The sequence below is a fragment of the Drosophila ficusphila genome, unplaced genomic scaffold (genome assembly GCF_018152265.1).
Source record: "Drosophila ficusphila isolate 14025-0441.05 unplaced genomic scaffold, ASM1815226v1 contig_106, whole genome shotgun sequence".
Taxonomy (NCBI): domain Eukaryota; kingdom Metazoa; phylum Arthropoda; class Insecta; order Diptera; family Drosophilidae; genus Drosophila; species Drosophila ficusphila.
In genome coordinates this window covers 14,014,911-14,028,573 of record NW_025063993.1, presented here as the reverse complement: position 1 = coordinate 14,028,573, position 13,663 = coordinate 14,014,911, and the positions used below count along the sequence as shown (strand labels likewise).

General features: G+C 43.6%; 2 protein-coding genes across 5 annotated transcripts; one reads left to right on the top strand and one right to left on the bottom strand.

The window, feature by feature from the left end:
• Nucleotides 1-523: 523 nt before the first annotated feature.
• Nucleotides 524-10,773, top strand: LOC108087530 (laminin subunit gamma-1). The gene is made up of 10 exons (XM_017184933.2): nt 524-627; nt 2,748-3,132; nt 3,705-3,838; nt 3,899-4,026; nt 4,264-4,878; nt 5,623-6,034; nt 6,472-9,057; nt 9,128-9,464; nt 9,598-9,898; nt 9,967-10,773. Exons 2-10 carry the CDS (start codon nt 2,938-2,940, stop codon nt 10,176-10,178), a joined length of 4,920 nt encoding a protein of 1,639 aa, XP_017040422.1. The 5' UTR covers nt 524-627; nt 2,748-2,937; the 3' UTR covers nt 10,179-10,773.
• Nucleotides 10,766-13,510, bottom strand: LOC108087531 (odorant receptor 67b). 4 transcript variants are annotated; one of them, XM_017184935.2, is made up of 11 exons: nt 13,417-13,510; nt 12,429-12,559; nt 12,271-12,370; nt 12,076-12,214; nt 11,830-12,021; nt 11,670-11,774; nt 11,444-11,612; nt 11,288-11,393; nt 11,118-11,219; nt 10,905-11,060; nt 10,766-10,842 (listed from the first exon to the last, which is right to left on the bottom strand). In XM_017184935.2, the coding sequence occupies exons 1-11, from the start codon at nt 13,483-13,485 to the stop codon at nt 10,786-10,788; spliced, it is 1,326 nt and encodes a 441-aa protein (XP_017040424.1). In that variant the 5' UTR covers nt 13,486-13,510; the 3' UTR covers nt 10,766-10,785. The 4 variants fall into 4 exon arrangements, with proteins under 4 accessions (XP_017040424.1, XP_043063369.1, XP_017040425.1 ...); XM_043207434.1 differs by having other exon boundaries at nt 11,444-11,774; XM_017184936.2 differs by lacking the exon at nt 13,417-13,510 and having other exon boundaries at nt 12,429-12,565.
• Between the last annotated feature and the right edge of the window lie 153 nt (nt 13,511-13,663).

Here is a 13,663-nt window from a genome sequence, read left to right as displayed (position 1 = left end):
TGACACAACATATTTTCATTTTGTATTTAAGACCCTTATATACAAAAAATCCAAAGTCTGAAAAATTCCCACATTCCAGCATTTCAACGCTCTATTACTTATGGTTTCTTCAATGAAACTGAAAGTGCGGCAACGATTGTGGTACATTAACCTCCTTATCAGCCGGCCCGTTGATAACCTGCTAACTCCAAAAACTACAAACTAAGCGAAAAGTAGAGCAGAGAGCAGCTTCCGAGGCAGATCTTAGAGCATGAATTCCATACTCAAATCTTATGAGACGAATGCTGTTTAAATATTTGCCCGCCCAAAATGAGCAATTAATTGAATTCGTACGAAAAAGAGAGGCAATTAAAGCGCCGTACTTCAATGAGGAAGATCAGCCAGACTGCCGAACTTTGTTTTTATTCCAACTCCCGGGCACAATTACTTACTCCAACCAGATCCGTTTGCGCTCTCCGAGCTTCAGATACAATAAACGAGTACATACCCAGCAGATACAGATACTGAGCGCAGAGTTTCACTCAACGAGCGGAGATCGAGCGATCGGAATGCGAGCCCAATTCCTCGAGAGTCAGTTGAGCATTGGACGTCCTCGTTAGCGGTTGCCTGTGTCTTCTGAGCGGCGAAGTAAGTGCCAAGTGCCAAGTGCCAAGTGCTGCCATCGAATCTAGTTGTCTGCCCAGCGGAGTCTCAAGTTTTCTCGGGTCCCTCGTTTTGTTTTTTCTGTTTTTCGCCGTCTGTCGCAGCAGAAGGCAAAGAAAAGCCCCAACGGTTAGATAAAAAGTATCTCGCATGTGACGGAGTGTTTACCCGTGAGGTTCTTTACCTTCCAGTGGCCGATACAATTACAAGAAATAATAAAAAAGAAGACCAGAGGCAACACAATCCCAGCAGTTCGAAACGCCAGTCAGCAGAAATGCAACAGGGCAGAAAAGTGGTGTGCACACAAGTGTGGAAATTCGAAAGCCAAGTTCCCCGAGTCCTATGAATAATCGTAGGGAAATATTGCATAGCATACTATATATGATTTTTGGAAATCGCCGAAAAGTGCCATGTGTTGCGGGACCGTCGCAGCGGAAAATGTATCTACCATATAAATATAGCCGATAAATAAACGAAAATAACGCAGTTGCTGCGCCCTCTGTGCATCCGTGAGATACGTTAGCTACGAAACGGAGTTCGTAAAAGTATCTGAGTGATTTTTGAGTGCTTTCCACCGATTTCCCTCTACCTGCTGAGAGTCGGTGAATGTGTGCGTGAGCGACTGAACCAGTGGATAAAAACAAACCGAGCAATAAAGATACAAACCAAAAGGTGCAAACAAAAACGCAGTTTTACCTCAAGAAATAAATCTGAAAAAACATAAACTCGGCGCTGTAGTCTTTATATTATATATAGAGTGCGATATCAGCTAGTTCGTAGCCCCAAATTCTTATCTCTAAAGGAACTCGTGTGTTCATAGGCGCGTATCTCAAGCCGCGACTCAAGACCCAGTCTATATGGCATATGGGATTCTCGAATCTGAATGGAGCGGATGTTCGTTCCGACTATATAGTACATACTACTACTGTTGGTGTCTGTGTGTGTGTGTGTGTGTGTGTGGAGTGTATAGTGTGCCAGTATCATTTCTTTTGGCCTCGCCTGAACTCTGTGCAAAGGGTTCAGATTTGAGAGTCGGTCGGCCTGACAACAGATTTCGATCCGTAAAGAACTCAGCAGCAGCTGATAAGCCAAAAAAGAAATGAAAAGGAAATAAATGGGTGCCATTGATAAAAGCAAACTTATAATTAGAAATTATGTACAAACAATTCAAAAACGAATCTCGGTTGTGTGCCTAAAAAAAATATAATGAAACCCTGATCCGAACAGTGATCTTTAACAGATAATGCTTTTGGAATAGAACGAGCGCCGCTTCTGGGAATTCAACTTCGGAATGAGATACACCTAATATATGTACTGTGTGTTTCACTGAATGAAATTCCAGTGGAGTATGTAATTTGTAGCCCTTTCAGCTGGATATTGGAGATCATTCCGCATCTCGCCCACGCGAACTGGTATTTTCCTGTATTCAAAAAGAAACACTTTGTTTTCCATGATACTGCATTCTCTTTCAGGGGATGTGATATCATCTGGCAGCAAATATTTGCTAATTAGAGTCTCTACTTGAATGAATTCAGAAAAAAATACATCTAAGATCTGCAGAGCTTCAATTAATCTAGCCTTGCAGATAGTGCACTGTATTCTAAGACTAAGACCTAGAAATCCTCATTATTAAGAGACTGTCGCTGTAATTGCGGCGGTTGCAGCTCAAATTTTAAAATGAGAATGAGCTGGGGAGTAGATGAAATCATCGCATAGAATTACTTCAGGTTCCAGAATAGCAGAATAGCAAATACTCGTACACATGGTGGCCAGTACTCAATGTAGTGCCGCTGGAACTCGTGTTCAAGAGTTTATTTTTGTGTCTCTGCTCACATACACGCCCGCTCGTTGTTTGAAATTTTCATTTGCAGTTTTGCCTTTCGAGTTTTCGTTTTGTTTACCCGAAAAGCAAATGAACTCATTGCCGGTCCGGCCACTAAAGTTTATTTTTCGAGCGATTTGCTCGGCGAACTAATTAAAAATCGGCCCCGGAACATATGAGTCCTCCGCCCTCCGAACTCCGCTCCTCCGCACAATATGTGGCACACATGTGTTTGTGGATTTGCTGTCTAAACTGATTCATAATCTCGTGCATTTTCCCATAGCATATGAAGTCGCTCAGGCACCACCAATAGGAACGATTTCGTAATGAATTGAGGAGACACCACGAAGGACAACCTCGCAGGAAACCCACCCAGAAAACGATATAGTCTTAGAAATTGTCCACGCCAAAAAAGGACACCCACCTGTAGCCACCGAGCTATCCAAAAACACAAAAACAAAACCAAACCCACCATGAAGCGCAGCTGGTGGAGCCACAGTGGCTCCTCCACGGCGCGACTGCTGCTCCTCGGAGTCCTGATCGCCAGCTGTTCCACCGCCATCCTGGGCGCCCAGAGGACACCCATCAACTCCGCCGGAGGACACGAGCTGCGCGGAACCACCTTCATGCCCGCTCTGGAGTGCTACGATCCGTATGGCCGACCGCAGGTAATGGGAATTCCAAACCACTCGTATTGTTTACCCACTTTGTTTGTCCACAAACCAATTGAAGAGAATTGAGAATTAGCGGTTGGGCATTCGACTTTCGGGTTGGGTCAATTCGACTGAGAGATGCGAACTAATTGAGCAATAAAGCGACGGAATTAGAGGAAGTTCTGGGGAAAAATTAACTTGCGTTCTTTATGAGTGAAGCCAATGGGTTGTCAAAATAAAAATACTTGAATAATTAACTACTTGATGTTGACACGTTGTGGTTTAACAGTTCCTAAAATAATTGCCTCTAAAAAGAAAAAGAATTGCTAACGAAATTATTTTAAAGTTTTTTTACTTTTAATAACTTTTAATAAATATTAAACAGTTTCAGTCGGGTTAATATTAGTGCCTCGAAAAATAAATAAATATTTCTGACAACAGGAAAAATTCAACTTATACATTAAAAATATGTTCAAAATTGTAAAAAAGCGCTAAGAACAATTTCAATCAGTTATTGTTTACATATGGAGTTTGTTTAAATTATTCATATACATACAACATTTTTAAATTTTCGTATTGTTTTAAAGAAATGTCTGCCCGAGTTCATTAATGCTGCCTATCAACTAAAAATCGAGTCAACAAATACCTGTGGTGAGCTGAATGACAATCACTACTGCATACAAACGATGAATCAAAATCACAAAAACTGCGAGTTTTGCAGGTAAGCAAGATAACTTAAAAACTACCCTTGAAGTTGATAATCTAACAAATTCTTTTAAAGAAATGGTGATCACACTCCTTCCTTCCTGACGGATCTGCACGATCCTCAGAATCCCACTTGGTGGCAGTCGGAGACCATGTTCGAGGGCATTCAGCATCCGAACTACGTGAATCTTACTTTGCATCTAGGTAAGTAAATTTGAAAGCTAAAAGAAACTCTTCACAGAAAAAAATTGATTGGAAATTGTCCTTGTTTTTTTTTTGTATGATCAAATTAATATTTACAAAAACTAAGACTGACAGATAATATTATTACCAGTTTAAATGTTACCTTTTTTTATGGTACATATAACGTAAGAGTTTTGGTTTTGATCTTCCGTGTATACATATAATATAAAAGTAATATAATATTTTTGTGCACCACAGGAAAATCGTACGACATCACGTATGTGCGCATTCTGTTCCGGTCGCCGCGTCCCGAGTCCTTTACGATTTACAAGAGGACCTCGGAGAACGGACCGTGGATTCCGTACCAGTTCTACAGTGCCACCTGCAGGGACATCTACTCCCTGCCCGATTCGCGAGCCATTCGAAAGGGGGAGGGCGAGGCGCATGCACTGTGCACCAGCGAGTACAGTGACATCTCGCCGTTGAGGGACGGCGAGATCGCCTTCTCCACGCTAGAGGGCCGTCCCAGTGGCATCAACTTCGAGCGCAGTGCCGAGCTGCAGGAGTGGGTCACTGCTACCGACATCCGCATCACCCTGGACCGCCTGAACACCTTCGGTGATGAGCTCTTCGGCGATCCGCAGGTGCTGAAGTCGTACTTCTATGCAATCAGTGACATCGCCGTGGGAGCGCGTTGCAAGTGCAACGGACACGCCAGCAAGTGTGTGGCAAGCACGGGAATGCACGGCGAGCGGACGCTGGTCTGCGAGTGTCGCCACAACACCGACGGACCCGACTGCGACCGCTGTCTGCCGCTCTACAACGACCTCAAGTGGAAGAGGTCCACCTCAACGGAGGTCAACGAATGCAAAGGTTGGTGCTCCATAAAGTTACGCAAAATATATAATATACTATTAAGCAATTTATTACCAGTTATGGACATATTTTGAAAATACTTTTCCGTCTATTTAATGCTTAAGAAATTATGGTAATTCAAGATTTTTGGCAATTGTTTTTATTAGCCTATTATGTTATTAGAAGTCTGCCAAAAAGCAATGCATTGGGATTACACATTAATGGTTGCACATTTAAGAGGGCATAAAAGTATAAGTAATCTATCTATGCATTTAAAAATTGGGTAGATAGCCAAATATTTACTTTATGTATTTTCAAGACGGTTTACACATATAATTTTTAATGTAATTTTTTTTTGACTCTATAACTTATTTTGTAATTTTTAAATTTACTTAAAATTTTTGTAAACATCATGCAAACTTGTTTTAAACCCCTGATTTTTTTTGCCTGAAAAGATGAGATTCAATCAGGTTTTCAATCAGCTGGACACAGAGTCCAGTCTGGACCTCCTATAAAAGGACAGACCACTTTGCCGTTAGAGGCAGCGTTAGTTAAGAGTATTTTACCCATCAGTCATGATTGTGTCTTCCTACATTGCGGTTTTCTTATTGCAACTGGCTTTTGCCAACGGCTGGACAAATGATTACAGTCTGAAAACCAATCTAATAGGGCCAGGAGTGCCGAATTGGTATCTCATTAATTGTAAAGAATACCTTAATAAATACAATAGGGAATCCGATTAAATCTATTATATTTTCCTAGCCTGCAATTGCAATGGACTGGCGGACAAGTGCTTCTTCGATGCGCATTTATTCAACTTGACGGGTCACGGAGGTCACTGCATGGATTGTCGGGAGAACCGCGATGGTCCCAATTGCGAACGCTGCAAGGAGAACTTCTACATGCGAGACGATGGCTACTGCGTGAACTGCGCCTGCGATCCCGTGGGCTCCCGATCGCTGCAGTGCAACAGCCACGGCAAGTGCCAGTGCAAGCCGGGAGTTACGGGGGACAAGTGCGACCGCTGCGACAACAACTACTACCAGTTCGGACCCCACGGATGCCAGCAGTGTGGCTGCGACGGTCGGGGATCCCACGCCAACACCCCCGCCTGCGATGCCGAGACGGGAATATGCTTCTGCAAGGAGAATGTCGAGGGTCGACGGTGCAATGAGTGAGTAAATCTACAGAAATATTTGCTATATCTTTCAGGCAAGTAGTTTAGTAGTAGTTTTAAACAAGGGGTTTATGGTTTTTCAAGAGCCAGTCATCATTGAGTGATATAACTGAAATCGCAAACTAGTTATATTTTATATTTTTATACGAGTATAGTCAATACAATAATGGATATTCTATCAAAAAAATCCACTTACAAAATCAAGTTTTATTATTTCTAATTTATTTTCACTGAACATAATAATTTTGTGATTTATATTTTAATTTGTCGCTTAAGGCCATTTCTTTTTAAAAAGCCTCCTTTTATAATAAATACTTATTAACATATTTTACGAGTCCATTATATTTAGTAAAATAGTCAAAATGGACTTTGTAAGTTTTTCTTATAAAAAATATCACTGAATCTTATTCTTCCCTTCTACCTCCCCATTTTAGATGCAAACCGGGCTTCTTCAACCTGGACAAGGACAACCGCTTCGGCTGCACGCCGTGCTTCTGCTACGGCCACACCTCCGAGTGCCAGACTGCCCCAGGATACTCGATCGTCTCGGTGACCTCGAACTTCAACAAGTTCAAGGAGCGCTGGACGGCGGCGGATCTGAACCAGCGCGAGGTGGACATCAAGTACAACCAGTACAGCAGGAGCATCGGAACCACGGCCCAGGGCAACGAGCACGTGTACTTCCAGGCACCCGATCGATTCCTCGGTGATCAGAGAGCCTCCTACAACAGGGATCTCAAGTTCAAGCTGCAGTTAGTTGGCCAGGTGGCCAACACCGGAGTGAGTGATGTGATCCTCGAGGGAGCGGGCAGTCGCATCTCGCTGCCCATTTTCGCCCAGGGCAACGGGATTCCCGATCAGGGAGTCAAGGAGTACACCTTCCGTCTCCACGAACACCACGACTACCAGTGGCAGCCCAGCCAGTCGCCTCGTGGCTTCCTCTCGATCCTCTCCAATCTGACGGCCATCAAGATCAGAGCTACGTACTCCGTTCAGGGAGAGGCCATTCTGGATGATGTGGAGCTGCAGACGGCGCATCGTGGAGCCGCCGGGCATCCGGCCACCTGGATTGAGCAGTGCACCTGCCCGGAGGGTTACCTCGGTCAGTTCTGCGAGTCCTGTGCCCCGGGATACCGGCATAGTCCCGCCCGAGGAGGTCCCTTCATGCCCTGCATTCCCTGCGATTGTCATGGTCATGCGGATATCTGCGATTCGGAAACGGGAAGGTGCATCTGCCAACACAATACCCAAGGAGATAACTGCGATCAGTGTGCCAAGGGATTCTACGGAAATGCTCTGGGCGGAACTCCCAGTGACTGCAAGAGGTGTCCTTGTCCCAATGATGGAGCTTGTCTGCAGATCAACGAGGATACAGTGATTTGTACGGAGTGTCCAAAGGGTTACTTCGGTTCTCGTTGCGAGCAATGTAGCGATGGCTTCTTTGGCGATCCCACTGGGCTTTTGGGTCCCGTGCAGACCTGCAAGAGTTGCGACTGCAATGGCAACGTGGATCCCAATGCGGTGGGCAACTGCAACAGGACAACCGGAGAGTGCTTGAAGTGCATCCACAATACGGCGGGAGAGCACTGCGATCAGTGTTTGCCGGGACACTTTGGCGATCCCCTGGCTCTGCCCCACGGAAGTTGCGAGCGGTGCAGCTGCTACGAAGCTGGAACGGAGCAGGACGAGCAGAGCATCACGCGGTGCGACCAGGTGACCGGCCAGTGCCAGTGCAAACCGAATGTGATTGGCAGGGATTGCGGGGAGTGCCAGCCGGGTTACTTCAACATCCGATCGGGCAATGGTTGCGAGAACTGCCTGTGCGATCCTGTTGGGAGCTACAACTCCACCTGCGAGCGGTACACCGGCCAGTGCCACTGCCGACCGGGAGTTGTGGGCCAGCGGTGCGACCAGTGCGCCAACTACTTCTACGGCTTCTCCAGCGATGGCTGCAAGCCCTGCGAGTGTGATGAGAGCGGATCGAAGGGATTCCAGTGCGACCAGAATGGCCAGTGTCCCTGCAACGACAACGTGGAAGGACGTCGCTGCGATCGCTGCAAGGAGAACAAGTACGATCGCCATCGCGGCTGCATCGATTGCCCGGATTGCTATAATCTCGTCCAGGATGCCGCCGACTTGCATCGCGAAAAGCTGTCCAATCTCAGCCAGACTCTGGACGAGATTGCCCGCACCCCGGTGACCAACGACGAAGAATTCGAGGCCAAGTTGAAGGCGGTTCAGGAGAAGGTGGCTGTTCTCGCACAGGATGCCCGCGATAATTCCGGTGAGGGAGGTCAGACCTATGCGGAGGTGATCGATGATCTGCACAAGCACTTGGACACCGTGAGGGAGCACCTGCAGAGTGCGGACAAGTACCAGGCGGATGCGAATGCCGAGATCGAGAAGGCGCGCCAGAACTACACCATCCTGGACCAGATCACCGAGAACGCCAAGAAGGAACTGCAGCAGGCCCTGGATCTCCTCAACGACGAGGGAGCTCAGGCTTTGGATCGCGCCAAGAAGAAGTCCGAGGAGTTCGGGCAGCAGTCGGAGCAAATCTCGGACATCTCGAGGGAGGCTCGAGCTCTGGCCGACAAGCTGGAGTCGGAGGCTCAGTTCGATCTGAAGAACGCCAAGGATGCCAAGGATGCGGTGGAGAAGGCCCATCAGCTGGCCAAGAGTGCTATCGATCTGCAGCAGAAGATCGCCACCGAGTTGCGTTCAGAGGTGGGCTTAGAGCTGAACCATGTGAAGCAGCTGCTGGGCAACGTGGTCCAGACCTCCAAGGAGGCTCTGCGGAAGGCCAATGAGGTGTACGATACCGCCTTGACCCTCTTGAACGAAGTGAATCGCCAGACTCAGCCGGACATCGATATCAACCAGCTGAAGAAGGACGCAGTGGAGGCCAACGAACGGGCAGATGGACTCCTCAAGGCAATCATCGAGTTGTCCAACAGCAATGGAGAGCTATTCGCTGATTTCGAAACCGAACATGAACTCACAGAAACGCTGCTTAAGAGGTGGGTTTACTACTGGTTTCTTTCTATAAAATATCAATAATATTTTTAAAATTTTCTTATTAAAAAACAGAGCTGACCAACAGCAGCAGGAGGACATCGAGTTGCTGAAGCGGGCCAAGGCTGCTCATGAAACGGCCACGAAGGCGGTGGAGCAGGGTGACAACACCCTCAAGGAGGCCAACAATACCTACAAGAAGCTTGCCGGGTTCCAGTCGGATGTTCAGCGTTCTTCGGAGAGTGCAGCCCAAGCATTGCAGACAGTGCCCAACATCGAGAAGGAGATCCACAATGCCGAGAGTCTGATCAGCCAGGCGGAGGAGGCACTGGATGGAGCCAATAAGAATGCCAACGAAGCCAAGCAGAATGCCCAGGAGGCTCAGTTGAAGTACGCCGAACAGGCTTCGAAGGTGAGAATCTAATTATGGGTTAAAGAAGAGTTAAGAAGCTATTCTTAAAAAGAAGAAGCTATTCTTCAAATTATCTAATATTTTTAGCACAAGTCACTATTAATTTCTTAAAACCAAACAAATTTCTCTGCAGGATGCCGAGCTGATTCGCCGCAAGGCCAATGAGACGAAGGTGGCTGCCCGGAATCTGCGAGATGAGGCCGATCAACTGAACCACCGGGTGAAGCTCACCGAGATGGACATCTTCAAGCTGGAGGAGAGCTCGACCAAAGACGACAACCTGGTGGACGATGCCAAGCGGAAGGTGGGCCAGGCCAAGGCCGATACCCAGGAGGCCCAGAAGCAGATCGAGAAGGCCAATGCCGAGCTGACGGCCATCAAGGATGAGCTGGAGAACCTGAAGGACATCAACACGGGCGATTTGGATAAATTGGGTGGGTTTAAATGGTTCTCTTTACTGAAACAATAACCTTACTAATTCGATTTTTAATTGTATTCCCAGAGAATCGTTTGGCCATTGTGGAGGGTGAGATCAATCGCGTCAATTTGACGGGTCGCATTGAAAAGTATCGGGAGCAGCGCACCATTCAGAAGAATCTGATCGACAAGTACGACGCCGAGTTGAAGGAGCTCTCCGAGGAGGTGGAGAACATCGGACTCATCTCGAGGGCTCTGCCGGACAGCTGCTTCAGTCGCAATCGGCTGGAGCCGTAGAGCTCCGCGATCCCCACTTCCAATAACAACTACTTCAATTAACACTAAGTACGAGAACGAGGATCAGAACGAGACGAACAAATCAGATTTACGATATAGAACGTAGCCGTTGAATGAAATTATGTAATTTTAGTGCCTTAGCCGAAATAATTCTGTTTAGTGAACCAAATCGAAAGAAAGGGTTCCACAAAAAGGAGATCAACTGAGCAACGTTAAGCTTTAACGCATCATCGTTCGCATACTGTATGCCATAATATATACTATAATGATACACGGGAATGCCCGAATCAAGAATTAACTGCCAACTGTGCTTCACCAGTTTCAAGCCAGCCACGGACTGTATTATATGTTAAAGAAACACTGAAAAAAACACACACTCTAAAACACAAGACCTTGTACTCCAATCCGATAATCCAATCGCATTTTACTATCTCTGCCGCAGCTCCACCTGAACTCTATTCTAAACACTTATATATTAACATATTTGTCATCTACGTTTAATGTGCCAATACAACTACCATGTATCTTTGTGTATAAGTCGCTTAAAGAGTTTCCCTTCAAAATATAACTTTTCCAACGTTGTAATTTTGTATAAGCCAAGCTCGTTTTATTTGTTGTTCATGTTTCGCAGTAGCAAAAAGAAATTTGCGCTTAGCCGAAATACCTGAAAGTGGGTTGGGTTATATTTAACCAAAATTTATTTATTAGTACTTCAGAATATTTTACCTGCACTAGGAATTTATGGGAGAGATTAGAAAATCCACCCACGCTCAAATTTAAAGTTCGTCGCGAGAAAAGCAGCATCAGTTTGATCATGAACTTGAATTCCTTGGACTCATTATACCAATCGCAGTTATACCAATCATAAAATAGTAGCTCACTCTGAAATCAGTAAATTTTCTTTAAGTAAAATACTTATTTTAAAGTGGATAAACTTACCTGGGTCTCCACTTTTTGTGCGCTCAAATTGTACAAACTGATCTCCAAAGCTATGGTCACAAAATAGACCATAATCATGCCCATCCATACCCAGCCAACTTCCTAAAACAAATAATTTTCAATTAAATAAGTAGGTTATTAAACACATTTAAACAAATTTATAAACTTACCAAAACTGTGCTGATTTTGTAGAGCAGCATACAGATCAATATACTGCTAACGGAGCACTGAACAAGTATGATATATTTGAAGAGATTCTCAATTTGGTAATGATGCCTAAAGGATACCAATTTAAAATGAGAAGCTTAAAATATGTATCCATTTACCTTGAGATTCGCGCAAAGAGTTTTACGCAACATTGAAGATATTTAACTCTTTGATCCTGGGGAACCAAAAAATCAGATGTTGAGTTTTGCACCAAGAACCTTAGAACTTTTATTAAACCAGACTCATATCTAGTGAGCACCACAAAAAGGCTGTTAAAGCCAAATACAGCTAAGCAAAAAAAAAGAAAATTAATTTTGGTAAAAAAAAAAAATATTATTGACTTACCAAAAAAGCACCAAATAGGACCAGATTGCAATAAAAAGAAACGAATCACATAGGAGGGAAATTCATATTTTCCCAACTGCACAAAAGGAACAATGGCTGGGTAAGCTGAAATCATAAAAATATATTAAACGGAACATTTAAAATATTACTTATTATTTACTTAAGGTCATTTCACAAGTGTCCTTAACAATGTAGCAATCATAGATATATTGAAAATAGGGCCGCATTGTATAGTACAAAACAGGCATACAGACAATCTTGAAAAAGAACATGACCTGTTTATCAATGATCATCCAATTATTAATCAATATTAAGCTTAAGCTCCTTAAAAGCTCTTTCTTTCTGGGCATTTCTGGAATCATACTATTATAAAATTATGATTTTAGCAACATTTTTACATTCTTACCCAAATCAAAGAGTCCCAAAGATTTAAGAACCTCGCCTGACTCCGTAGAAAACACCAACTGCGAACAGGACTCAACCTTGCTTTGAAAGTGAAACATTTTAACCACACCAACACTCAGTTGAAAGGTGAGCAAAACAGCCTAAAAAACGAATTTAAATGGATTTAAAGGTATAATATTAAATGATATTTACAAACCTCAACATAGGCCTCAAAGGAGATCATGTAGTTTTCCTTTATAAAAGCCACTAGGCTGTAAATGATACTCAAGTTCACAATCAAGACCGCAATGCGAGTTCTGGATAGAAATTGGAGAAATTTATATAATAATCTGGATAGTTTAGGCTATTACTTACAATCTACAATACTCCGAGCTGCGTTTTCGGGGTGCAATATTAACGCCCAGGCAATAGGCACTGTACTCCACCCACAAAAGCCCCAATTTGGGCAACTTGTCGATCCGCTCGAGTTCCTGATCCAAGAGGTCCTGCATTCCTTAAGGATATTGAATAGACTGTTTAACAGAAAACCGTATCCTTGGCTTTTATGCCATTCGCAAGTGCTTTCGGGTCTCAATTAGTGTACAAATTATACGGTTCCTTACAAATAATTTGCTATAAGTTGTAGTTATTGTGCAACTCGGTAAGGGACACAAATAATTATCGAAATTGGTTGGGCGTTTCCTAAAAGCATTAAAAATTAAGAGCTCAGGGTATAGGCTTTAAGAGCCACAAAAAACCTGATAATGAAAGTAAAGTCAGACTTTACTGAAAGGAGTGTGGAAAATAACAACAACAAAAGAAGCTACAAATGTCAGGAAAAATGCATAAAGGCTAAACAACATTGAAGATTTGTCTATTTATTTTTTCATATTTTCGACGATTGTTCCTGTGACAGCTACATGATATAGTCGCACGATTTTCATGAACTTTATTGAACTTTTTATTTATATAAAATCAATGAAACAAAATTACTTAAAGAGGCATGTTACTTAAAATTCTGATTAAACTTAGAAAAGTTATGGTCCTAGAAGTAGTGAATTTTGGTCTACCAAACCCATTTTTTTTAAAATTTAGAGTGGGGTGACATCATTCAAATTGAAAAAAAAAACGGCCAAGAAGTAACAAATTTATTATGATGCAATTTTTTTCAGAATTGATATACAAACTTTTAGAGGTATGCCACTTCAAAATCTGATTGAAATTAGAAAAGTTTGGACTTAGAAGTAGTCAATTTTGATAATGATAACTAATACATATATTCTTGTTTTGTAACCTTATTTTAGGTCATGGCTGCGGCGAAGATCAGACAGAAGGCCTGCTATGAACTGCTCTCTCGACTCACCCGGGAAACCCGCATGGCATCAGCCTCGGCAGCGAACCGAGACACAACGTTGGATTTTAAATTTAACATTAGTTAATTGACTAGATTAAGACTCACAAAACATGGATTGTCTCAAAATGTACACTATAAACCTAGGAAATAGTTATATTAAGGGGCACAACTAGTGTGACGGCCTAAAAAAATGGTGATTTTTGGGAATTTTTATAAAAAAAACTACTTGATCAATTCTTTTCAAATTTTCAGAATA

What these genes read in the sequence shown, in the direction of transcription:
- LOC108087530 (XM_017184933.2), top strand. Translation starts at nt 2,938, where the DNA reads ATGAAGCGCAGCTGGTGGAGCCACAGTGGCTCCTCCACGGCGCGACTG. An exon ending in ATCCGTATGGCCGACCGCAG is followed by an intron (nt 3,133 to 3,704) that starts GTAATGGGAATT and finishes ATTGTTTTAAAG; the next exon opens with AAATGTCTGCCCGAGTTCAT. An exon ending in GAGGGTCGACGGTGCAATGA is followed by an intron (nt 6,035 to 6,471) that starts GTGAGTAAATCT and finishes TCCCCATTTTAG; the next exon opens with ATGCAAACCGGGCTTCTTCA.
- LOC108087531 (XM_043207434.1), bottom strand. Translation starts at nt 13,485, where the DNA reads ATGTTAAATTTAAAATCCAACGTTGTGTCTCGGTTCGCTGCCGAGGCT. An exon ending in CACTTGTGAAATGACCTTAA is followed by an intron (nt 11,775 to 11,829) that starts GTAAATAATAAG and finishes TTATGATTTCAG; the next exon opens with CTTACCCAGCCATTGTTCCT. An exon ending in CTCTTTGCGCGAATCTCAAG is followed by an intron (nt 11,394 to 11,443) that starts GTAAATGGATAC and finishes GGTATCCTTTAG; the next exon opens with GCATCATTACCAAATTGAGA.